Below are 25,846 nucleotides of genomic sequence, written 5' to 3' on the forward strand. Positions count from 1 at the left end.
CCCATCTTGGTAAAAAAAGAAATAAGTTTCCAGAATGAAGGCAGAAAGGGGGAGGGGAAACTATTCTCGACTGTGAAGCACAACATATGCTAGCATGAAGCTGAACAGCTTTCCATGCAGCATATTCTAGCCAAGCTATTAGTAACACCTGATATACCCATGGTTCCCCATCAGTTACCTGCCAGCAATGAGCATTTGACTCAATATTATCAATTATGTTCCTTTCGCCTCTCCTTCCCTCCCACCAATTAAGCATCTGTTAATCATGAAGAATAATCCTCTTCTTGGAAAATATGGGACAAACAATGAGTTTCTGTAATAAAATGGAATATTCTTGTAAATAATCATTAAGGTGTCCTGAAATAAGGTAGAGCCATAATGTTACCCCAGGGACTTTAAACACTGCTATTTAGCAGAACTCCTGGGGAAAGGTAAGTTGTTCAGGTCTGCTCGCTGATGCATACAGGTAGTGTGTGTCAGAAAGACCAGCAGCAAGAGAGACTTGGTCAGATCAGGACTCCTCTGGTCCCATTGCCCAGACCAGCTGCCTTGAAAGCAGCCACCTTTTTGTTCATCTGCCCAGGCAGGGCTAGCTGTGCAGAAACCATTCCCCAAAGATGTTAGCCTGCTTTCAGAAGCCTCCCAGTAGAGGTTCCACTAATGGCCCAGACAATATCGTCTCCTGATTCACTTCAGCAAGTTTCTTCTAATCTAAGCCTTGTTTGCCACAACTCAAGTTCACTGCTCCTTCCTCCAGTCATACCTAATGCAGAGAACAGCATCCCCTTTTAACATGTTTAAAGACTCATGTCTTCCTCAGTCTAACTTAGAGAGAAAATATCTGTCTCTCCAACCTTTCCTCCTGGATGTATTTTCTAGAGTTTTCATCATTCTTGTGCCTTTTACTTAGCATTAGCATACACAAGACATTCAGATGTCCTCATACGGGGCCATACACTACCGATAAAAGTAGATCACAAAATCCAGAATTTTCCCCCCTCCATCCCACAACACCTTGTGATTTAATCCACTCAACAGAGCAGCCCTAACACTTGCCATGACAGTTGCAATAGAAGTACCCATGGCAAGGTCTGAGATTACCTAGGCACGAACAAAATGTATCTATGATAAGACTTTTATGTGGGTGCTGAAGTGACAAACATCTTACATAAGGCAATGTGATACAGAGCAGGGGCATACAAAGAGACTGAAACCAAGCCGTGGTATAGGAAATTGAACTCTAACCTCCTGCTTGCCTCATTTTGCAGTACTAACTAATTATTTTATTACTTTGATTGACTTCTCACTCCCTGAATGAACAAAATCCTCCGTTTGCAGAAAGCACCTCTACTTACCACAGTGTCTAATGATGTGCTGCCCACAGGAACAGCACCTGCAGCCCTTCCTCTTGCCCTAAACACGTGCAGGTATCTGAGCTGAGGGAATCATAGAGGGAATTAAATTTAGTTGCTTCTTCCCCAGGTCAAAACATCAGTGCCTGCAACAGGAAAGAAGGCAACCCACTAGGATGCTACATCCCAAAGAAACAGGGATAATGAGGCTTACTGCTATGTCTCCTTGGAATGAATGTCCATTTGGCTTCCAGTATTGGTGACTAACAGGCAGTTGCCTGTTCGGTTGGCAGCTGGAAGCAGAAAACCTGCCTAAAACTGTAACTGTACAACAGACCTTCTAAAACAGCCATCTACTCTGGCAACCTTGGCTGAGGAACTCGGGTGTTTAGCCAAGCTTCCCACAGGAAGCACAGAGGCATCAGATGGAAGGATAGGTGTGTGCCCATCAAACTTTCAACCTGATCTAACAGCTTCTTACCAAATACGTCATCAGGTGTTTTTCCATGAACACTGGAACTGTGTACCAAAGCAGGCTACAGAGTTCCCCTCCACATCCACAAGACTCAGCTGACCTTGGCCCTGAACTTCTCAGCTAAGACCTGGACATTTCTTGGAATGGATCATGTCCTCCCGATGCTCAGTGGCCTTTCACACATGAAACAGGGAACGCACCGGATTGCAGCACAGGCCAGTCACAACCAGTTCTTCCTTGCCCCACCCCAACCTTCATCTTTCCTGTACACAGACTATTTGCTGCTTCCTTCAGTTTACTTCACTGACTAGATTCTCATCCACCTGCCATATGCTTTTGATGGCTCAGAGGATTGATATGTGAAGGTGCTAATCAATCATCTGTAAGGGTTTATAATCCTGAAAGCTTAGTGCCCATGGATCTGAAGGTACTGGTCAGACTGCTCAGGGAAAAGGTATCTAATATACAATATACTTTTGGGACCGATATCTTAGAGATTTTGTAATCCTTATAATGACATTAATAAAGGTGAAAACCACTGAGTTACCTGTGAACACCCTGTCCACTGACACCAAGAATGGCTGAAGACTGCAGAAGAGCTACCACCAAGTTTAACCCAGGAAAGGGGTAAAAGAGGGAATAAAACAAATTTCCACCCATAAGGTCAATAAAATAAATCAAGAGAATCTCTTTAATATCAATTTATTATCATTAAAAGTAACAACAAGTAGGTTTAAACCCTTTTGTCTTAAAAATCTAGCGTAACACACAGGTCACCGCTACAGTTCTATGAAACCTATGGCAAAATTGTATCCCCAAATCACACTGTTCTGCCTCATCCTCACAGACATCAATGGTGTGGGACACAAAAAAACCCCACAGAAAACGGAGATTGCTTTACATAGCACTTGTCATAAGGATGATCATTAGGCCTCAAGATGCTACAAATTATTCTGTAAGAGCTATTATAACTTTAGTTTTCCCCTTTGTTAATATTGCTGGAACAATCAAGTATTTCACAGAGTTTTTGGTGAAGCCGTAAGAATCTTTTAAGAACTTTATTTTTTCCCTGCATCTCTTCTTTGCTGCTAAAGTTTTCCCTTCCTTCTTTTCCCCCTGTAGTGACGCGGCTGCCCCATTCCAGGAGACAAAACCACAGCGATGTTTGCAGTCACTCTCCACACAGCATCACGTATTTCCTTCACATTCTGAAGCCAGTGCTAGCACTTACCTTTGACACTGCCGCCAGAACTTGGCAGCACACGGTTCAGGAATACTACATGCTCACGCATTAATCTCCAGCTTCTTGGGAGCTCTAGAGCTCCACACTAGCAAGCTAAGTACCCAAGATGATAGCTAACCTACAGGTAGGTCAGATTTGTGTAAAGGAGCAGCAGCCAGACGCTGCAGGACAGATGCATCTTCACATTACAGCTGTCACAAAAAGGCCTGAGCAAGTCATAATACTGTTCTTCAGGGGTTTGCAGGACCCGAAACAGTCTCCACAAGCAAGCATGCATATTGGTGAAAAGGAAGGATGGTCCTAATTCTGTCAAGCATTTAAAGTGTTGAATTTAAGCTTACAATGTTACTCAATATTCCAAAGTAAGCAGAAGGCTCTGAGTGAAACCCTTCTGGCTAGCAGAGATGTATGTAGTGAAGGAAGAAACAGAACATAGGTCAACTTTCTGTAGCTACTCAGATGTGGCTTGTACATGACTTCAGGTGCACAAGAAGCCCTGTTCTTCAGGATCAGACCCCTTAGATGGATATTTCTGCATGAACTTCACAGGAGCATGTGGAATTGGGAAGCTCAGTGAAAACAAATCAGAAGCAGCTTCATGTACATCTATATCCACTCTGGATTTAGAGAGTCATGGGAAAAAGTATGAACACAATCATAGGATAAACATATGGAGGAGGTACTAGGTCAACAGATTCTATGAAGAGACTCCAGTTGTTCTACAACAGCAGTTCACACTCTTCTCTAAGAAGACCCACAAGTTCAACCTCAGGAGAAAAGGGGGTGTTAAATTTGCTCAATTAAAAATACTTCTTTGGAGTTTCCTCTCAGCTGGATCTCCTGGGAAACAAACCAAAACCAAAACAATATTTACAGCAAAACTGCAAAATCCTGTCTTACATAACATCTGAAACTACTATCTTGCTTTGTAAACGTACCTAACAGTTTATGAATATCCCACGCTTACTCAATAATACCTTAAAGATTCTCAACTGAGGTAGCCACTAAACCATCACCATACATTAGCGATGCCAACAGAAAGGGAAAAGCTCAACTAAGATGCTCAAGAACAGTTAGTTTGCCAAAAGCAACAGCATTTGTCAAATGCATTCACCAGATGTTGATTTCTGTCTTGCTCTCCTCCTCCCACCCTTGTTTCACTTCCTCTTTCTCCTTGTGCCCATCTCTAACAAACAGCAACAAGGAAAAATTTAGCTTTCCAGTTCACTTGTAAAATGTCTTTGGATTTTCAAAAGCAAATTTTCAAATGAAGAAATTTAAAAGTGAATTTACTTTCAAATGAATATAATTTAAAACACTGACACAGAAGAATAATCTCCAACCCCAACCATTGACATGTCAGGTGCCAGCTCTATCATCTTCCCGCACATGCCTAGGTGCTAGGAGCTGTGGAAAGATGCCTGCATGGGCAAAACACAGAAGTTGTGAAAAGGTCCCTTTCATTTTAAGTCTCATCCCATATATGTAAACATGCAAAGAATCACCTGTCTAATCACTGTCTTTCAAGTACTCAGGAAGTTAAAACAAAATGGCAATTTTCATTCCTCTAGCTAAAAAGTACATAGATCTAGAATACCCTTGATCTTTCTAGTGGCATTCATTTCTTAAAATGAAAATATTTTCAAATTACTTCTGTAGCTATGATAGCCTATATTAAAATTCAACATGAAAAAAAAAGTTAACTTCAAGGATAATTAATACCCTGGTATTTTTGAAAACATTTCCAGGATCTTTTTGTGGTCCCTTACCACATATCTTTTTCAAGGTAATTCAGAACCCCCTCTACCCACATTCAAATCAACCAACCAACCAAACTAAAAAACCCCAACTGAAAATCAAACACCCCATTATCTAAGTTGTTTAATACTTGTATTGCAGAATGTACATTCAGGTAAAGTTCTGTAGTGTAAACATCCAGTTCTGACTTATTTTCTTCAACCACTATCTAGAATTTGATGGTTCTCTCCATTGGCTAAATGCTTTAATGCAGCTAAAGGAATGCAAACTCTCACTTCAGATGCATTGCATTGACCCAAAGCAGCATAAAAATCCCTGCTCCCAAGATACATGCCTACCAAATAAACAAGCCTGAAGAGAAAAACCATGCTCCCATTTAAAAACACAGCCCTAACAAGTCTGGCGTGCATAATATTGATTTCTCTACCTAGATCAGATACTGTGTATATATTCCCAAATATAAAAACAAAATTGTACGAATTGCATGCAACCGTACATAGTGCAGTTCAAGCAATACTGAGGTGTTCTCCTTGTTTTTGTGAAGCATGTGGAAAACAGCAGACTGCAGGGTGATAACTGTAATGTGGTCCTTGGGTTTCTTCTTCCACAGAGACACACAAAGCTACTTTTATTTTAAAAAACTCTAGCCCACAACAGGGAGACATTATACACTTTAGCCGTAATAACTGTACTGTGAAGAATTTCTGAATTTCCTTACACATGTCTAGATTACCCAAACAGATATTTCATTAGAAGTCCTTTACTAGAACTACTTTTCCACAAACCACACACCAAAAAAGGTGTTTTCTGCTTTGATTACATACAGTTGTTCATCAGGTGTAAGCAGACGAAAGTAGTTTATCACATTATGAAACTAACCTTATCCTTATGAAGAGTATGCAATACACAAATTAAAGATTCCAGTTAAGCATCACCACATACTAACCCTTCATATTTGTGTAAGATGACCAGCTATGAAACTGTTAACTACTGAAACTGTACACAGGCGCTTTGCAATATCATACTTAAGTTTTCGTTCTCTTTTTAAAACATTCCACAACCACCTCTGCATTTGGGTCATTTTCATCCATTTCATCTATTCAGCCGCTGTGTTACCACTTCTCGGTACATGATAGAGATATATATCAGCAGAAGAAAAATGACAAAGAAATCATCCAAGAACCCCAGAATTCCAAACAGGGCTTCAGGAAGAAAATCCAGAGGTGAAGCCAGGTAGAGCAAGGCTCCAAGCAAGCAGAGGAATATTCTGATGCGAAACATCCAGAAGAGGCCCCCAACAGAAAACATCTCCCTGAAAGCATGCCGTAATAAAGTGGGCAGATCCATAATTCTTTCCATAATCTATGAAGAAAGATAACCAAAAGTTAATATTTTGCTTTAGCAACAGGCCCATGCTAAATGGGTTTAGTCTGAAGTTTCTATTACTACATTACAGCTTTGGAATCTGTTCGTTTATAAGAATTAAAATAAAAAAAACCAGTAAGACAAGACTTCCTGGATTTACATTTGCTGGGTAAAAAAGTCAGATTTAGAATGTATATGTTTTCAAGAAACAGTCAAACTTTGTTATTCTATATTCTATACTATATATTCTACATAGTAAAACATACATTTAATTCACTACAAAAGACATTGGCATCTATTAAGAAGGAAAAGCAGTGACAACTGGAGTAAAACAAATTGCTAAGAAAGTAAGAAACAGCAAACAGGTTAACTGGAGTGAAATATTGATCGGAATGGAAGATAACTAGGGATTGCGAGAAAAAAACAAGAAGTAAAGTAGAATAGGTTGCAGTTCTTCAGAAACACAACACCCTCTTACCCTGGCAAATAATTAGTGACTCACATAAGTTTCCAAAGGATGGATCAAGCTTGAAAGTAAAAAAACCTTTAAATGAATCCATCCCTGGCTCCTTTCCATTTTTCTACTACAACTCTCGTCATCTTAGCGAGGGACTGCTCAGTAGAAAACATTCAGGTTTTTGTTGTGAGGCATAGGAAGGGGTGAGCTCTGAAATTTTTTTTATACTGGTTCCTTGTCTACTGTACACAGTTTCTACACAGAGCCATGACATTAGAATTTGTTATTGCCAAGGCTGAAAAGGTTCTCTAGAAAGGAATTTTGTATGTGGTTAAGGCAAGACACAGGGTATAAATAAAAGACAATTTATCTAGTGCGATTAGGGCTTTAATGCAGACTCTGGCATGACCTCAGACAGCTTACTGGGGACTAAATGCAGAGCCCACAGGGAGGTCCAGTGGAGCCTGAAAGGTAGTTTCAATCTATTATGAATCAAAAACATAACTCTTTTGGGGTTTAGAACATGAAAAAAAAATTTGCATCTCCAGACCTATTTTGTCTCTTTGAACTGTAAATTTTTCTTGCTAATGTTTTGTTACTACATCCAAATCCAATGAACAGATGAATACAAGCAGGGAAGTTACTGGTATGCATGTGGGTGCATTTCACCTTGTGAATCAGAACATGGACATAGAAGACAGGCTCACAAGGCTGACCTTCTAAAGTTTGTAGAACTTCAACCATCTCTCTAGCTATTTATCAAAAAAATCCTGTTTTCTTCACTCAGAGAACCAAATAAAGACTAATATAATCTAGGAGGGAAATAAAAAAAATCAAGATAGCATATAGCTTGAAATCTGAGGAAGAAAGGTACAGAGTAGAATTTCAGATTCTTCTAATCAATGCAAAGAGATCAACCAAGTGAATATTCTTCCTTGCATGTCATGTATTTCATTAAATATTTTTACTAATTATTAATCCTTTCAAATTAAGCAGTCATAATTAAAAAAGAGCTTAACATATGAATAGGGAACTCAAGGCATATTAGCAGTTCTCACTCACCACAAAAATGCAAGTTTCCATACATTTCCAGAAATTAGTAATAAATATTTTTGATTGTGCGTTTCCCCTAACTATATAAACATGAACTTCCTATGGAAAACTTGCATAGTCCCTAAGCATCATGAAAAGAAAATTCATATCCCACAGGAAAAAAAAAGAGAAGGGGAAAAAAAAATCACAAAAAATGCTGTTAATCTCCCCTGAAATCACTGACTTCCACCCAAATTTACCCAAAACTTACAGATCTGGGCTGTCCTGAGAATCTCCGATTGTAGTCATTAACATCTTGAAGTACTTGGGCTGCATCCTGCTGATCTTCACCAAAGAGTGGTAAAAACAATGTTACCTAAGCACAGCAGGGAGATTTTGTTACCTGTGCAACTGTCTTTTAAATACAGGCATTGTGAACTATAAATGAAAACAGTAATCTTCATCTAACTGCATAGAACAAAGTTTTTTTCAGTTGAATATTTAGTAGCAAAATAAAACGAAAACTACTAACATGGATACTGCTGCTAAATTCTAACAAATTCATTGCTTACAACTCTTTACAGAACATTTGTTTTTTAAGATTGTTAAAAACAAACGTAAGAACCCTACTTCTAAGATGGGCTTACAGCATATTTTTCTGAACACCTTAATGGTTTATGTTTCAGAAGTGGGACAGATGATTCGGAGAATAAAGTTAATTTACCAAATTAATCTGGTTTTGTTTCTTAAACTGAAAATCAAATAAAGCAACCAATGTGGCCATTCTTCTTCTGTCTTTAGAATGGTTCTGCATTTGAGCAAACAAGCAGCAACACTCATATTTTTCCATATGGACGTTCATACCAAGACCAAGGAGAATAATACAGAATATCAAGTTAACATAAAAAGAGATTAACCTTCAGCTCTTTTGTAAGCACAGAGAATTGTGCTATGTTCTTGGGTTAACTTTCATGCAGACATAGAAAAATATGTAAGGTCATATTTACATGTCTCATATTATCTTTCTGTATAGGAGTTTCTGAAAACTTAAGACTTGTGTTTGGAAGTGTTTGGAAGTTCAGGTATGAAGTGCAGATTATCGTAAGAAACAGAAAATACACAGCAGTTGAAATTACTACTATCTTCAAAAGCTCCAAAAAGCTCCCCAAAGTACCTGGCCACTAAATATATATCTTATAGCTGACACATTTAGCAAATGACAGCATGAGCAGATCTACGTTCAGCTCTTAGCCCTGCCACAAATCTTCTGTGTGACTCATGTTCATGAGTAGGTACTTCCATTCCTTACTTTTCCTACTTCACAGGGTGAGAATGAATGCATAACCATGGAAGCAGTACCACCCAATTTACCTGTTACTCAGAGGAAGGTCGAAGAATATCTACGTAAGGAGAGACACCAAAAAAAGTCACTTACTTTCCCCTTTCACATCTTCTTCACCTTCAGTTTTTGAGTCTCTCTCCTCACTGGCTACACTCTAAACCTATTCATTCTTCCTCTAGTCACACCTATTTTTCTTTCCATCCTCTGTCTGCTTACAGTCGTTTGTCCTGCTGATACACACAATCAAAGCACGATGTAACGTATGGGCAAGGGCATGAAGCATGTTATATAATTTGTCAGAAGTTACTAGCTCTGTAGTTCGTGCACTGTTAAAATAAAGACGCACTTTTGTTAAAGCATACACTATAAGGCTCAGAGATCCTAAGTGTTAATGAGTTGCAGGGACATATTTCAAACTGACAATGTAAGTAAGTTGCGTAGGAAGTAAGTTAATGCTTGCTCTACAAAGCTCAAATTAATAATACATACAAACTAAAAATAGGGACAAAACATGAAATTGACAAGGATAGGTTTTTTTGGCAGGGAGAGAAGGAAGGGAGAGGGTACTTGTCAGAAACCAGTAATATACTGTCTACTGGCAGTCTTCCACAACAGCCAGGTCTGTCAGATGTAAGTTCTGCTAAAGAAGTTATATAACATCCCAAACAGAAAGCATGGAGAACCATAGTCAAGATCTTACGATTTTCTGTTTCCATATACTCCTTTACAGAAAAATGGCTGAGATATCAGTACTGTTCACTTAAATCTGAGTTGCAGGAACAACTGGTATTTTTTGAGCCATCTGGCAAAGCAATAAGTTAAAAAAACCTCAATGTCCACCATCTACATCTCACATATCCATATTCTTTCAGCTTCTCAGACTTCCTCTTCTGTCCATCTCACTACTGACACACATAAGTGCTTTTTTGGTAAGCTATGCTAGATAGTCAAAGTATCAGGTCTGTGATCAATTAAAATATTACCGTTTGCCTGCAGATCGGACAACGGATGGCACCAAGCCATGAGCCATACCTCCAGTAGGCAATAATGCAGGAACCTGAAGGTAAGTTACAGACATTTAAAATTCTGAGCTGAAACACCCATTGCATGAAATAATATGTTACACACCAAGGAAAACAAGAGAAGTGTATGAGCAGGTAGGTTAAGTCTATCTTTTCTGGTATAATTTTGTATACAGCATTCACTGAAGACACCAAGAACCAATGTGTTCAAATACAATGCTATTAATGAGAAAAATCCTGAATAGGTTCAGCCGTATCATTCATTTTAAGGTACTGTTTCCTGAAAAGACAGAAAACTTCTTAATCATTAACTGAAAAAGCAAATAATTAACAATTTTACAAGTTTAAAATTTAGATGCAAAATTTATCCTAAAAACCTGGCTTTATTATCACAGTTTCAACAGGTAGAGGTATATAAAAAAATCTGAGTACTTTAACTGTTTTCTAAATTTGTAAATTTTTTCTTTTAAATGACTAGGCATGGTATGCAATATACACTCCATAAAACTAGATGAATGCAGTGAAAGAATTCTACTGTGAACCTGAGGAAGAAGCAAAATGCTACATAGGGTGTTTATATGGTCATATGTAAATTCGAATAGCTGGGCCTCAAAAAAAAAAAAGGCAAACACTTTAAGCATCACGAACTTAGTCATAATTCTTCAGGACTTCCAAGAAAAAAAAAAAACATTCTGAGATATAGGTAATATCAATATTACCTATATCAGCATAATTTTTTACTCTTTCTAAACCAGTTTTTTTTGTATGGTACTTTTCAAAATGTTTTTCAGCCTCTTCAGTTTTTTACTAACTGGAAATAAATTATACTCTCTGTCCCTGACATTTTTAAATTAAAAGCAGTTTCAGTCCTGATAGCATACAAAAAAAAAAGCAGCACACTCTCAGAGTGACTGTTTATTCAGAAATGTATTTTCTCAAAGATTTATATAAAAATTACTTCTAATCCAGACTAGAAGATAAGCAGTTAAAAATCAAACAAAGCTTTGCATTAGGGTGGCTGTACTAGTGCCAAATGTTTGTATTTCTGTTCCGGTTTTATCTTTGGGGCTTGGGGTTTTTCTTGCTTACCACAGAAGAGATGTCCACAGTTTGTTTCTATAGGAAATGTAGCCTGTTGCAAACAGACTGGACAAGACATATCTGTATAGAAGCGATGTCTATCACTAGCAGAAGCATCCTGCCGGAGCAGAAGAGAAATACAAAGTGTTAGAGATTCTATTTTTACGTAAGTCTACTGAGTTAAAAAAAAATAATAAAAAACCCAGGGTTCATTTACTAGAAATCGGTCAAATGCAAAACTATGTGAAATGAAAGAGAAATATATTTAAATTCAAAGTTCAAGCATACTTTAATGCAAAACTTGATTCACTTCTTGTGACAAGCCCATTATTTTCCCTTCATCTGCTATATAAGAATGTGTTTCAATCTACATAAAGGCGGCAAAGAAAGAACCAACTTGGTCCTTCACATTAAGTTAGGTTAGACATGCTGAAGCATGAATAACAACTCCAATCCAGACTGTTATTTCATTATCCTAAGTAGCTCTGTCCAGAGCCAGGTAAATGAGCTGTGGTATTTAGTGTTCCCAAGCCCAAGCAGAGACATCAGCTTGTGTATGTCACTGTCATAAAATGTTCTTCTCTTCCCATTTTGCCATATTTGTCTTCCACATAAATAGGCACTGTAGGCAAAAATCTATCATTATTGAAGGAAGTGTTATAATGAAAGACTCTCCTCAACACTCTCCAAAAGTATGGCTTTTCACTGTAGGGCTGGGACTCAGCAATTTCCAGTAACCCAGCGTAGACTCTCCCATCCTCTCCTCTACATGTCAGAACTGGATGAAATCATGGAACCATAGAATGGTTTGGCTTGGAAGAACCTTTCAAGATCATGTAGTCCAACTCTGCTGCCGTGGGCAGGAACCTCTTTCCCTAGATCAGGTTGCTCAAAACCCCGTCCAACCTGACCTTGAACTCTTCCAGGGACGGGGCATCCACAGTGTCTCTGGGCAACCTGTTCCAGTGTCTCATCACCCTCATAGTAAAGAATTTCTTCCTTATGTCCCACCTAAACCTAACCTCTTTCATTTTAAAACCATTGCCCTGTGTCCTGTCACTAAAGCCTTTGGTAAAAAGTTTCTCTCCGTCAATCTTTGTTGCTTGGCTCTTGTTACCGTGCCATTGTTCAGCTACACACAGTTTATCAGTCTAAACATCTAACCCCAGTCCTGTGGCAGCAAACTGTACTCCAGATTTCCCTTCCTTTACCACTAAGTTCCCAGGAACATTGCAGGAAGCACACAACATAATCTAACATACTCCACCTTGTGGCAAAAGCTTGTTTGAAAGAAGAACCAGCCAAGTATTTAATTTCAGTTACTTAATTTATCCATAAAAAAGCCCATGTTATCTCATTATTTGATAAATTTCAAGGATGCCTCTGTACAGTAAGTACAAGACCAGCTTCTTCCAGAACCTCAGAGAAGTCTACACTATACCAAACCAGATACCAGAATGATATCAACACTCAGCACAGCACCTGCTCAGTTTGAAGCTGCTGACGAAGAGCTCGTACTAGCTCTTGGTTTTCTGGGTGTATGTTCTGATGTTCATTTCTGTGAAAGGAAATAAGCAATAAGAAAAACGGGACACTGTGAGCCAACACTGAAAAATAACTGATTGAAAAAAAATAAACTTGAACAAAGGGCAAAAAATCCTTCTTTCCTGCTATTAAGGATTTTAAAGGAAGTACACAAATAATTAAGGAAACAGGACATTTATTCTAGATCCTGAAGTTACTATGGACATTTAAAGCTGTACAGCAGCAAGATTTTCCAGACAGACTCTGTAATCAATCATTAAATAATGTTAAAACTAGATTTTAATCTGAAATAAACTTAAGCCATTAACTGCAAAAAATCAAGTTGCTTGAAAGCTTTGATATTCATCATGCAGAAATACTTTAAATTTTTGTCTCCAGGGCTAGTTTTTGTATTGTTGATCTACTTATGTCTTATTTTTTCACTCACTACCTAAGTTAGAGGGTTGAAAAATCCTAATTATTTCAGTTTTATCTGCTACATGAAAGATTAAGACATAACATTTACATAAGAAGGGGTAGGCAAACACTTAGATTTAGAACGTTGAATTTATGTAACTATCAGCAGACTGGATATAAAAAGAAATCACTCTTTTTAAATCACTCTTGAAAAAGAAAAACTCTATAGGCATGAAAACTAGAGGTTTGAGATGCCAGTGGGAATCATACGGAAGGTACTCACTGAGATAGGAGGCTGGATGTATTACAAGTTTGAAATTCAAAAGAAAAATAGGAACAGAACTGGAATTAAAAATTATAATGACACTCTTAAAAGGTGTTGAGTTACAATAAATACGAGTCAACAGCATCATATTAAAACCTGAATTTTTAAGCTTTGTTTATTCATATGGATTTCACTGGTGATAACATTCTGCTCAGTACTATTGAGGTCTCAGCTGGATTCTGTTTTCCATTTTGGGCTAAATGCATAAAAACACATAGAGAAGTTGGAGGAAGCTCAGAAGAGAAAAAGAACTACTTGCCCACATGCTTTAAACATTAGAGTGAAGAAATGTCAGTTCATATAGAAGACTGCTTATGGAGAGAAAAGGGGACAGGATAAGGCTTTCATTCTGTAAATATGAGCAATTATTTCCCACAGTCATCTAAGGTTGGTGGAAAACATTTCTAACTGCTAAGTGCACAAAATCAGAAAAGGTTACCTCAGGGTATTGTGATCTATCTTTGACTGAAAGTTAAATCAAAAAACAGGTTGCACCGCTTCCAGGGATGATCTAGGCAAGCTGGTCCTCTGTCAGGGCTTAGAGCTGGACTGACTGAATTTTTAGGACATTTTCTGGTTGCAGTTCTATTTATATAATTTCCTCAATGGCCCTGGGAGCTTCTGCAATATTTTCCTTCATTTGATGTGGGCAATCATAACACTGCATTACTGCTATCTTTAACATTCTGTCTCCTTCATTCTTTCTTCAAAGAGGAACAGTCAAACGCCATATTTTCGTGCTAGTAAGTACACTGTTATCCGTAAAAAGTAGATTTATTTAACATTAATGTGGGTGACATATATGAAAGTTATATGATGGGAAGCTTACATTAAAACTCTTCTTGCCCACCCTGGGTCTCCACGAGACAGATTTTTTTAATGTTGTCTGTCATATATGTTATATGAATAAAAGCACTTTCTTATTTAGATGTTACAAATGAGCATATTTTGCACCTTCAGTTTGCCAGAACTTTGATATATATTGAAATTCAACTCAAATCACACACAAGTGGAAGGTGTGAATTATAAGCCAGTTTATTCTGATTCCTTCATGAACAACTAATGGCAAATTAGCTTCTAAAGTGTTATCCACTGAAAAACTACACTAAGCAAAGAAGAATCTTAAGTGCTCAAATTAAAAAAAGTAGACATGGTAAAGTTACTTGGGCATTATTCACATATCACCTTGTACAAATAATTTATATGACTTTATTTTGGTATCACATACTACATTGCATACATGAGAGTATTTGTAGAGCTGTAGAGGTACTGTATATACAACATCGGTCACTTATGCCTATGATGCTGAGGTAGCAGAACACTGTGCAATGTCCAGGAGGGGACAGGCAGGGCTCAAGACATATCCAGTTCATAACTGCTGTCATGCAATTAGAGTGAGAAAATAAATTAAAAACAGTATGGTGCCATTTAATTAAAGGCATTATCAAACATAAGCCAGAAAGAAATAAAGTTAGATGCAGAGTCTTTTAATTTCCCTATTTCTGAGCGTTAGCACTCCGTAACTTGAGGAAAAAAGTCCCATGACGTGGAAAGGTTGTACTATGTATCACAAACTACCATTACCAGAAGGAGGACGGCTGCCTACTCATTCAGTGTGCAGTCTCACACGGGGAAGGTAAAGGACAGTACTTAAGGGGACTGGTGCATCACTGTGCAGTGATGACTTTGTTAATTTCCAAGGATTGCAATCTCACTTCTGCTGAAAATACTGACTTGATCTTGTAATCAAACCATATAATGGAAGAGAACAATGAGAGAAAAAGATCTAAACCTGCAGACTGATAAACATAGGTTAGGTAAGTCAACTGGGACAAGTAGGGAATTTCTGATAGAAAACACTGGAGGGTCAGGCTCCCCTTAATTTGTTGGATAACCTAAATTTTCCTAGTCTCTTTTGTAATGTGACAACCTACTCACAAGTTGAAAAGATGATGGAAAAAATCTGGCTGCATTTTATCAAAATTTATAACTCGAAGACATACAGGCTTTGCAAAAGTATCTTATAGTGACTGAACTAAATATCTACAACTTGAGATATATGCTAATTACTGCTAATAAGCAGAGCACAGAGACTTTCGGCTCATGCCCTGATGTGACGTTTCATTGAGTTCTCCCTGCTGGAAACGTGTACAGCATCCATATCCCCCAGCAGTTCTTTCCATATTCCACTTCTCCCCACTAAAATCTACAGCAACATACACTCTTTGCTGCCTACCTTCCCTTTCTATTCAGTTCCTGCAACCTTATTTGTTCCTAAGCTTTCTTTCATGTATTCTTACCCAGAACCTCTTCCTACCGAACTTAAGTATTTCAGATGTTACATACAGAAGTATGGGTGGCAAAGAGACTGGGGTAATGGACACAGTACAAGGAACACACAGACCACTGTATTGCCTAAGATAACTACAGAGGAGAAAGAAAATAATACTTTTTTCCCCCACTCCCCCTTGAGTGCTAAATAAATAATTACTATACTTTTGGTACTGTGCAGATTTTGATGGAGACAATACAAAAGAGGTGGAGGAAAAATGCTGCTGAATACAGACAATTTCAGAAGGTACCAGAAGGCACAGCGGAGAGCTAGGAGGATGCTGATGGGACTTTCAGTAGTCAGTCATAAAATGCAGAAGTAAACAAGCTTCAAGACTTACGAGGTATGGAAGCTGTGTCTGAGTTTCTCTTTTACCCTCCAGAAAATAAACCATCAGGGCATGTAATGGGATTCACAGACAAACTTTTTACTTATTACATTGCAGAGTTGGTAACTAGCCCTTTTCTTCCTCCCCAAGTAACCCTTCATCACTGATGTATCATCTCCCTGAACTCCAGTCCTGAGTGAACTCCTGCTGCTCTTGCCCACTGCTGACCTTTGTTCCACTCACTGTTTTTCATGTTCCTAACTTACAACTTACTTTCATTTACAAAGTTTAAAAATAATATGTTTACTTTTAAACTAAACACTTAAAATTCAAGACACAAATGCTAAAAATGTCAATATAAAGGGTAGAGAAAGCGTAAAAGAGCAGAGGGAAAAGAGGTACTCTTGAAGCCATCTGAAAACTGAAACAGCCTTGGAAAGAGAATCAAAGTGAAGTGCATACTTTTCTTTCAGATTCCTTAGCTATTTCCTGGCCCTGAACAGCAGCACTGCCTTGCAGTCCAATGAAGCTTTCCCACTTTGGCTTTGTTTTGTTGCTTGCTCTCAAATACCTCCTAGCCCCCTAATACTTCTCATATGGACAGATCCTCCTCAGTAAATTCCATAAGGTCAATGCATCACTAAAATTGAGTTCTCTTAGTTGTTAAAACTCTTCTGTATGTAGAAGTCTACAGACATCCATTAAAAAAAAAAAAAAAGCCAGTCTGAAGCTCAGACTTATTTTCACAAACCAGATAAGCTAAGATATTTGTTAGGTTGCAAGGAAAAACTCTGAAATAAAAAATAAGCTTTGATTACTTGATCATTAAAGTTATTGAATTCTGAACTCAGCATTTTGTTTTATGGAAAGCATTTTAATGTCCACTGTTTTCCAGCATATTCATTTATAAACAAATCAATCAAATTTTTTCAGGTTTTTTTTTTTTGTTTTTTCTTTGCAGGTGACTGCAACTAGAACATACATTGGAGGACTGTATCCAATCTTAATTGTGGAGTCATTATTGACAAACCTGTACTTTGTAAGTAAATATGACACACCAGCCATATAGACTGTGAATTCAGCAATTCCAGTCTTAAGGAATGATCAACATTATTTGGTTTGATCATCTGAAGATAAGGAAGAGTTAAACTTCATTTCTGAGAAATGCATCATTTCATTCTAACTGTGAATTAAATTATGAAACTCTGCCAAGTAGTTAGTTAAACAGAGTAAGTGATCAAACAATAATTTCCTTAATGTCACAGAATCACAGTTGTTTTGTATACCAATGCAAAACTTTGTTGAGAAAGTTAGAATTTTACAAATGCAGGTATGTAGATTAATTCCTGTCAACATATTCTCACCTTAAAAGCGTATATACCAGAGCAGCAATGAAAGTGAAACTGAGCACAACTGCCACCAGTACCTGGTCACTTATTCCTTCTATAACTGAATCATTATCTAGCTTCAAACTCTGAACTTCTGCTTGGTGACTGGCCATCACAGCTCTAAAATGTAAACAGAAATATATACATATACATACATATATATATATCTCGAAACATACATGTGCATGTATACATTTTAAACATAGTTATAAATAATATGTATACAAATCTATTAATACACACTACAAATTCCTGAAGCCACAGATTAGTCATTGCTGGGGCCAAAAATGGTAAAAGAAGAGGGAACAGATGCATTTTTACCAAACGCTGAGCTTGCTGCAGAGGAACGCAAAACATTTGACTTTTGCAGCAGGAAACAAGTCATAAATGGCTGTGTACTGATCTAAAGATTTATTTTTTTTTTATTAAAACATCAGTCAGATACTTTACCTGGGTATCTTTACCAGATAACTAGCCTAGGAATAGATCATTGTTGAAATAAGCATATTCTAAGGACAGTTCATTTATAAGAAGTATAATGACTCTGCATTATCAAGAATTTTAGCTATTACACAACATGTCATTGCTGCTAGGCTGAGACAACGTAATTTTTAGAAACCTGATTTTCAGCACTAATGTGAAGAAAGAAACAAGGACATTTGGTGTTTAGCTGGTTTTGGTGTTAAATGCCCATTTGCATGCACAGGAGTCACCCGATGCACTTCATATTCTATCCCTTTTCTATGCATTACCATCCTTCAGCCAGAAACATGGGAAAAACTTTAATGAAAAAGAGTATTATCAGGCTTCCGTAAGTTAGACTCATTTGTTTTATATTCATTTCACATACGCAACAATCAGAATGACATGCTAACATTTATTACCCTACAGCCTTAACCTACAGCTGGAGACAAACAAAATAAAATAGTTTCCAACACACTGCTAAATCACTCCTGTTGCAATCAGGAAGTGACATGAACTACAGCTGTGAATATTATGAAAGCAGGAGAGGGAAGCTAACTCTGGCAAAAACCCAGAAAAGTCATACTGACGCTGTGTCCATACACAACTAAAGTATTTTTCATACAGACCTAACATAAAATCTCAGCATCAGTTTATGAGGTCAGGTAAGACTGGTATCATTTATTTTACTTCCTAGTCCAGTGTGTGTGCTTTAAGCTTGCAAGCTTTCGTCAGTGTTTCTGTCTAATTCACAGCTCATGTGTCATATTTTAATTTTAACCTTGCTGTCTAGCAAACATCACCATGCCTGGTCCTGAATTAATTGCAAAACTGAAATGGAATACAAGTATTTGGGACTTTAGTGTATACCTATAATGACTACCCTGGCAAGATTTCAATATGCTAGTCTACTGCTAATATAAAAGTGTAATCTTTTCCATAAGACAGCTACTCTCATCCTCCATATCTTTTCTTGTACGAGTTGTGGAGCGTTTCCCAAGCTTCCTTACATTTGTGGGAGCCACCCTCTGTAGCTTCAATGCAAGAGAAGCTGGTGTATTCTAACATTAAAGTAAAAAACGGTTAAGTGGTATAATTAAGTACCATAAGAGCAGAGAAAACTCATGGAGAATGAAAGGTAGATTCCTGTAATTGTTGTATTTTGGGGCTTTCACTGTGAAAAACAAAATTAAATAACGAAGTGAAGCAATGAACTAAGTTATCCCAAGTGTCCCAACCTGAACTATCATTTCTGTAACTCTATTCATAATTTTTGCTAATTACGGCTTTCCACAAGCAACTGTGTCATAGTCTTAACTACTGAAAAGTCAATGAATATTTGGAAGGAGCAACTTTTCCCAAAGCTGGAACACCAGTGAGTCATCAAGAGCCATGTTTAAAGTAGGTCAGTATTGACACAGGTTTCATATATACTAATGAATAAAAGACCAGATCTTTGTGGAAAGGTCTTACCTAGGAACAAGAGCTTACACAGGAGTTACAGCAGTTCCCTGTGTAGCTAGTTACACAATTGTATTGCTATAGCTGAAATAATGAGGCTACGGTGTTGTAGAAGTTTTCTGAGCAGCAGTTCCTTGGTGCTGAGGATCTGGACTGGTAGGTGTGCTGTGATGCCTCTCCAGCTCAACATTCCCAATCTGTACACTTTATCTCTTTGCGTATTTAATCCCTCTCTCACTATACATTCTGGGATGCTCATTTTCCACAACTGTGACTCAGGCAGTGTGCTTCTATCCTTACCTCCTATGTTTTCTCTCTTAAGGACCACCATCAGTTCACTAATTTTTACGGTGTCACCCTGTCATTTCTGGGTTGACCACTCAGTGCAAAATCAGAAGTAAATGGCAAGGAACTGATGTGTGATGATTCCTCCATTGTCCTCATCAGCTCTGTTAGAATAGACCAACATGCTAATTACAACTACATCCCATTAAGCGTTACGCTTTCCTTTTCAGAAATGCACACTGTGGCAGAGACAGACAGATGCTTTAACTACACCTTTGGAAGGCCAGTGTTTCTCACACTGACACCTGGAAAGCTTCCTGTGTCACTGGTTGCTTGGTGCGCTCTGAAACCAACACATGAATTGTCAGTATCACACAAAGTTAACCCAGTTTCCCTTAACAGCCTTCAAGACATCCACTCTAGAGCTCTCTCCCTCTCTGCATGTTCCTTGCAATGACACTCTTAATCCTTATCTGCCTACCATTAATAGCAGTCGCTACATCTGCTTGCCTTCATTTCTGCTCATGCACTCTTCTTGAAATATCAAACTGTGGTGCGAAGGTTAGCAGTAGGGTATGAACAAGAAATACACAGATCCTCACATTTCCTTCCTTCCCTCATGTAATGACAGTTACTTGTATCTACTTCACCCCTTCACTTACTACATATGACTTTCCCAATAACCATTTTCATACAAACTTAGTGTCCAAAAGAAATTCCTGTAGAGTCTGGCTACACAAAATGCCACTCCCTCCAACACTTTGTCTTCAAGTATGTACCAATACTGCCAAGATTTATAGAGAGGGGAGCGGAATCTCTGCCTCAGACTCTCTCCCAGTTGCTTCTATTACTAAATTCTAGAGAAGGCAGGCTATGGATGCTTAAGGCTCATGTTGTTCATGTTTTAACTTAATGGCTGTTTCTGGACAGCCAACATGTTCCTCACTTCTAGCACTTCTTCTGAATCGGACCACTGCACAGGAGGGCTGACATGAATTGTGTAGACTATGAACTACAATCAGAAGGGTTTCATTTCAAAAGAGCAATACGTACTCCCTCAGGACGGTCATTCAAGCCTCAGTAGAGAGAGTAACAATCTCCCCCTACTCTTATCTCTGGGTTAGCACGTAAACAAAGCAATGGCTACAAGAACACTGCTAAAATATACTATTTTAAAATTTTCTGTCTGAAGGAGGAGTTTTCTAATCTCAACTCTGTTTTGAACATTTTCAAAGAAAATATCGAGAACTGCAAGTTTGCAGTTCGTGTTTCTTCAGGTGCAACCGCAACAGCCAATGAACATATCTGCAGTGGTCTGAATGCATAATAAACTAGCTAACAGTCCAAAAATAGCTGCTAAGGAACTTTACCTCCCAGTGCATGTGTTTAGCAGTGGTGCTCTTTCAGTTAACTAATAAGCAGGCTGTAGGAGACTTAATTCTTAAATGTTGTAATGAAGACCCTTCAATCTTCAGAGACAACCAGCATTGACAAGGACTAAGTGTATGTCAGAGAAGACTTCTAGAACCAGACTTTATCACAGACATCTGATCTCTCCTAAAATAATAACCTGTACTAATTTGATGCCATTTAATAGCAACTTGATGTGGTTTGGATTAAACTTTTTTATGTTGATCCATTACATCTGTCTGGTTATGCAAAAATAACAGTATTTCATCAACCTTTTAATCATATAACTGTTTTCAGATCAGTGTTCTACACCACAGGCTTTTCAGACATTCATTTTAAAGCTGTTCTTTCTTCTCTGTAGATTTATGCTACTTTTTGTTTCTCTCTATAATTACAAAGGTTTGAATTTTGTTAACGCCATGCCTCTGTTCTTTTATATGAGAAATTAATTCCTGTCTACAGTAGCGCTCTGAGAAAAGTAGCAAATTAATACAATGACTTCAGGGGGGAAACACTGAAAACAGATTAAATTCTGAGAATTGATTTTTGGTTATACTCAAGATTTTTCCTCTTTTCAGCCATTTAACAGGGATAGCTTTTTTAGATGAAAGCTTAACCCCACCCTGTGTTCCAATTAGGGGATGAAAACCAAACATCGTCTAACAATACTCATATCAAAATTGGAATTTATACTATCAATTTCAGAACATTAGAAGTATCACTTGCAAAGTTTAAAAATATGACAAAATGTTCTGCATTTTTCCTACATTAAAAGCAATGACAAAAGAGCCCGAAACTTAATTTCCAGTCTTATTTCATCTCATCTTCAAACTACTGGTACTGGCTTGAAGTAAGACAATATGACTGCCCAGCGAGGGGAAAAAGACTAGGAGTTTCTCCTCTGTTCCACTTGGGCTAGCTGAGTTACAGCTGGACTTTGCAGCACAGCATTTAGATTGTGATCAGGTTTATCTACATTAGGATTCTTGATGGCTACAAAGTGTAAACAATCTCAGACTGCAGTGTCCACAAAATGCTTGGAAATAGAAAGGAATGGAATTTATCACTTGTAAAATGACACAGTTGCGTTTGTAAAAACTGTCACAGACCAACCATTTGAATACAAAATCACCTTGTTTATTCTCAGTTTTTCTGAAAGTGATCACTGACAGAAAGCAACACTAATTTACTTACACTTCACATAAGAATATGCAGGCCTTAAAAGTTATGCTTTTCCCTCTATAGTTAAGTATGAACAATGCATGCAGGTTTATGCAAAAAACCAGGGACAACCATAACGAGCAATACTGCAGTTACAATGTCTTTTATTCTTGGAAACTCATACAGATCATCCTGAAATGTGAGGGCATGAGGAAATACACTAGTGTGGATGTACTATTTCTTCATGTTTCAGATCGAGAAGTATTATGAAGACTTTCAATGTTTGACATACAGCACAGCTAGAAAAATACCCCATGCCATGATTCATAACGAAACGAAAAGCCATCCAGGGTTTGTCATGACGTACCAAACACGTGTTGCCAGCTATCCAAAGTCAGAATATCCCCATAGTTTTCCGGAGGATTTGAACTTTTCCAGGTTCACCAGGGAAGTACCATATGCTAATACGCTTGCTACCAAAGGAATATACAAGCACAGCGAAAAAGAATGAAGAGATAATGGAGAATATTTATTCTGTAACTCACCCTCTGGATTCATATTAGCTTACTGAAATATCTAAGGCATAAATTTAGTGGTTTTCTTTCATTTAAGAGAAAACCAGACAAAAATTCTCCAAATATAAACAAATTCTTAAATGTAGGGCAATAATTGAGACCCCTCTCATCAGAATTTACCCAATTACTTCCTACTTCAGGGTAGCAGCAGGTCATGGCCACTGTCTGTGGCCAAGAATGGGACCTTATGAATGGACTTGACCCAGCAAATTGGATCCTGTAGTTATTTTTACTCTCCTTTATGAAGGGCTCAAAAGTATGCCTAGACTGCATTCAGAAAGCGTTAACAACAGCAGGTACTAAGCATGCATGATGAACAGTAGATGTATAAACAGCACTGAAGACTCCAGCATAAGTTTACCAGCCTATCCTGAGTTGATACATTTTATCTAGATATTTTAGTGTACTGAAGTTGGACTTTGAAATAGTGGTGTAGACATATACAATGTTATAAAACAGAAATAAGAGAAACCACAGATGGTATACTCAAAAAGTGTTTTGAGGAAACAGGATTAGTATGCTTTTCATTTTTGTGAGCACAGTCTTATTGGAATAAAGCACACGCAATAGTTTCTAATATTAAGTATCTCCATATATTTTAAAACCAGGAGGAGACTATCCAAAGAGCACATTTACTAAGAGAAATAAAAAATCAAATATAGTAACATACAAATTGACAAGATACATTCTGCGAGATTATTAAAACTGACTTGTGAATATCTTACTAGGATTTCATGCAGCCTGTTAATACAGCATTATTATGAGTTAGCAGCATCTTTGGAGTCACAGATCAGCTCAGCTGGCACAGCAAAGTTATAGCCACATTCAGCTATATCATATTCAGCTATATCTCCTCACCATAAACCAACTTTCCTTTTAGGACTATGCTGACTACATTTATATGCATGCATGGTCTTTGCAAAAGAGAAAGTAAAAAGCTCCAAGAGTCTCGCCAAAATAGGGGAGAGGGCAATTTCAAATATACCTCAAGAACTGACTAACTGGGGCACTTGCCTGGTAAAGCAGGTCTCTGCAAGGTCTGAGGTCAGTAGTCTCTGAAGCACATTTTCTCCTAAAGAGAAAAAAAAAAAAAAAAAGAAAAAAAGAAAAAAGAAAGTAGGTATTCTAACTTTTGCTGGTGGAATCATGCTTTGCAAGTTAAAAATACTACGCATGCAAATTACAGATGCATTTCTGTAAGGGAAAATAATCCCAAGTTAATACACTATTCTACTGGGAAAACAAAAAGCCTCCAATCATTTTTCTCATGAGCCTGAAACTGTGTTGATGGCTTGAAGCAAAAGGACAGGTTCAGTGGTCTGTATGGCATTACTCTTTGGAATATCTGTCTGGATGACACATGACCTGTGTTAAGCAATCCCCAACAAAGTCTTCCACTACTTTATAAGGCTAAAACATACTGAAAGGTACAGAGTTCTAAAAAAACCAGAGGCTGGAACTGAATTCATATGCAGACAGGAACATAAGAAAGAGTCTGCCAAGGCCTTCCATTTGGATATCTGACTTTTCTGATCAGACAGGAAGAGACATGAAATAATATCACTTAATTATAACAATGTTTACTGAAATACGGTAACACTTCATCTAAGAATGAAAAGACTTTAAATTCTTTTAAGAAAAGTGCCCAATGATACTTTATTGTAGAAAGCAGTGTTACTGTACACAACCTCACGTCTAAAACAGATGCAAGGCAGAAAGCATTATTGTAGTTGTTTGTGTCAACGAAATCCAAAATGTAAGCTACACATCATGACAGATGAGTCATCAAAGCAGAGTGGGAAACGGGTACATAAAGGAGGATGTGGCAGAAACCTTAAATGCTGACATACACCTGTGAAAGCATTATTTGTCAAAAGGACTGAGCATGCAGCTTAAGGTACACGTTAAAACCGGGAATGGAAAGCTATAGTTGTGCAGTGTACATAGCTTTCTAAGACTTTTTAACTTATTCCCAAATGTGGAAGCTACCTTTAAATGAAAGAAGATCTAGTTAATACCGTAAAAAATGAAAAGAGTGGGTTATACAATGAGATCAGTGAGAAAGTACTTCACTAGTTAAATGTGAGAATTTTTCATAGCTTTCACTTTAATTCAAAACAGGTTGACATAAAGGAATACTTGAGATTTTGTTCATGCTACTAACTTACTTAACTGAAGAACTGTGAGAAAACATGAACAAAGTGACAGGTACTAGATCTGCAACCCTTCCTTTGCCGGTTGTTTGTCCAAGCCTCAGCTGTTGTCAGTGTGCCGTGCTTGCTACTCCATCTTGTTGCACGTCAGGCCAGTTGCTAACTGATAGGAAACCGAACAGCTTATGGCGGTGCCCGACGTACTCATGGCAAGCTTCGGACGGGCCGAAACTCTAGTGACGACCGAGGAGGAGTTTCTTGAACTCCCCCGGCAATCCCTGTGCAGCACGATGGAGAGCTGCTCTGGCTGGGGCAGCAAGGACCCAGAGACGCTCCGGCCACGAAACACGCTCCTTGTCTTCGAGATTAAAAATTAATCTAATTACCTGCAGCTAATACTGAGTACGTAACTTTTATTCTATGTTAATTAGTTTTTACTACAGCGGAGTTTTGCTCAGAGGAAGTTAATGCCATTTCCTACTCGAGAACGAAGGGAACACCCCGAAGCGGCTGCTCCTTCCAGAACCAAGCCACATCCCTGACCACAGAGCACCGGCGGGCGCAGCGTCCCCACAAGCCCGCGCTCCCGAGGCCGGGGACAGCTAGGGCTCGGGACGCCGCTGTAGGTCCCTCCCGCCTACCAGCGGCCCTCCGGCCCGCTCCCGCCCGCTGCCGGGGAGAGGGCAGACCCCGAGGAGGACTGCGGCCCCGCCCCCCGCCCGCCCGCCTCGGGGGACCGGCAGCCCAGAAATGCCCCCTCGGCCCACAGCGGGGCCGGGCCGAGCCGCGCAACGCCGCGCCTCACCTCAGCTCCTGGCGCGCGCGACGGTGCCCACAGGCCCTGGCCCCGCCCCCCGCCGGCGTCGCGCCGTCGCCTCGTCGCGTCACGTGGCGTCGCG

The 25,846-nt window shown here is 38.5% G+C and overlaps 1 protein-coding gene across 5 annotated transcripts; it reads right to left on the minus strand.

Annotated features, from left to right (window-relative positions):
- Window positions 1–2,490: 2,490 nt before the first annotated feature.
- On the minus strand, window positions 2,491–25,840 carry RNF170 (ring finger protein 170). Of its 5 annotated transcripts, XM_075079112.1 has the most exons (9): window positions 25,753–25,840; window positions 23,809–23,866; window positions 17,417–17,560; window positions 12,609–12,684; window positions 11,136–11,244; window positions 10,008–10,081; window positions 7,954–8,058; window positions 5,893–6,190; window positions 2,491–3,910 (listed from the first exon to the last, which is right to left on the minus strand). In XM_075079112.1, exons 3-8 carry the CDS (start codon window positions 17,551–17,553, stop codon window positions 5,921–5,923), a joined length of 771 nt encoding a protein of 256 aa, XP_074935213.1. In that variant the 5' UTR covers window positions 17,554–17,560; window positions 23,809–23,866; window positions 25,753–25,840; the 3' UTR covers window positions 2,491–3,910; window positions 5,893–5,920. The 5 variants fall into 5 exon arrangements, with proteins under 5 accessions (XP_074935213.1, XP_074935211.1, XP_074935214.1 ...); XM_075079110.1 differs by having other exon boundaries at window positions 2,491–6,190; XM_075079113.1 differs by having other exon boundaries at window positions 2,491–6,190; window positions 17,479–17,560; window positions 25,753–25,834.
- Between the last annotated feature and the right edge of the window lie 6 nt (window positions 25,841–25,846).

This window comes from Phalacrocorax aristotelis, chromosome Z, assembly GCF_949628215.1.
Source record: "Phalacrocorax aristotelis chromosome Z, bGulAri2.1, whole genome shotgun sequence".
Lineage (NCBI taxonomy): Eukaryota > Metazoa > Chordata > Aves > Suliformes > Phalacrocoracidae > Phalacrocorax > Phalacrocorax aristotelis.

What these genes read in the sequence shown, in the direction of transcription:
- RNF170 (XM_075079112.1), bottom strand. Translation starts at nt 17,553, where the DNA reads ATGGCCAGTCACCAAGCAGAAGTTCAGAGTTTGAAGCTAGATAATGAT. An exon ending in CTGGTATATACGCTTTTAAG is followed by an intron (nt 12,685 to 17,416) that starts GTGAGAATATGT and finishes TTCCTTTCACAG; the next exon opens with AAATGAACATCAGAACATAC. An exon ending in AGCAGCTTCAAACTGAGCAG is followed by an intron (nt 11,245 to 12,608) that starts GTGCTGTGCTGA and finishes CTGCTCCGGCAG; the next exon opens with GATGCTTCTGCTAGTGATAG.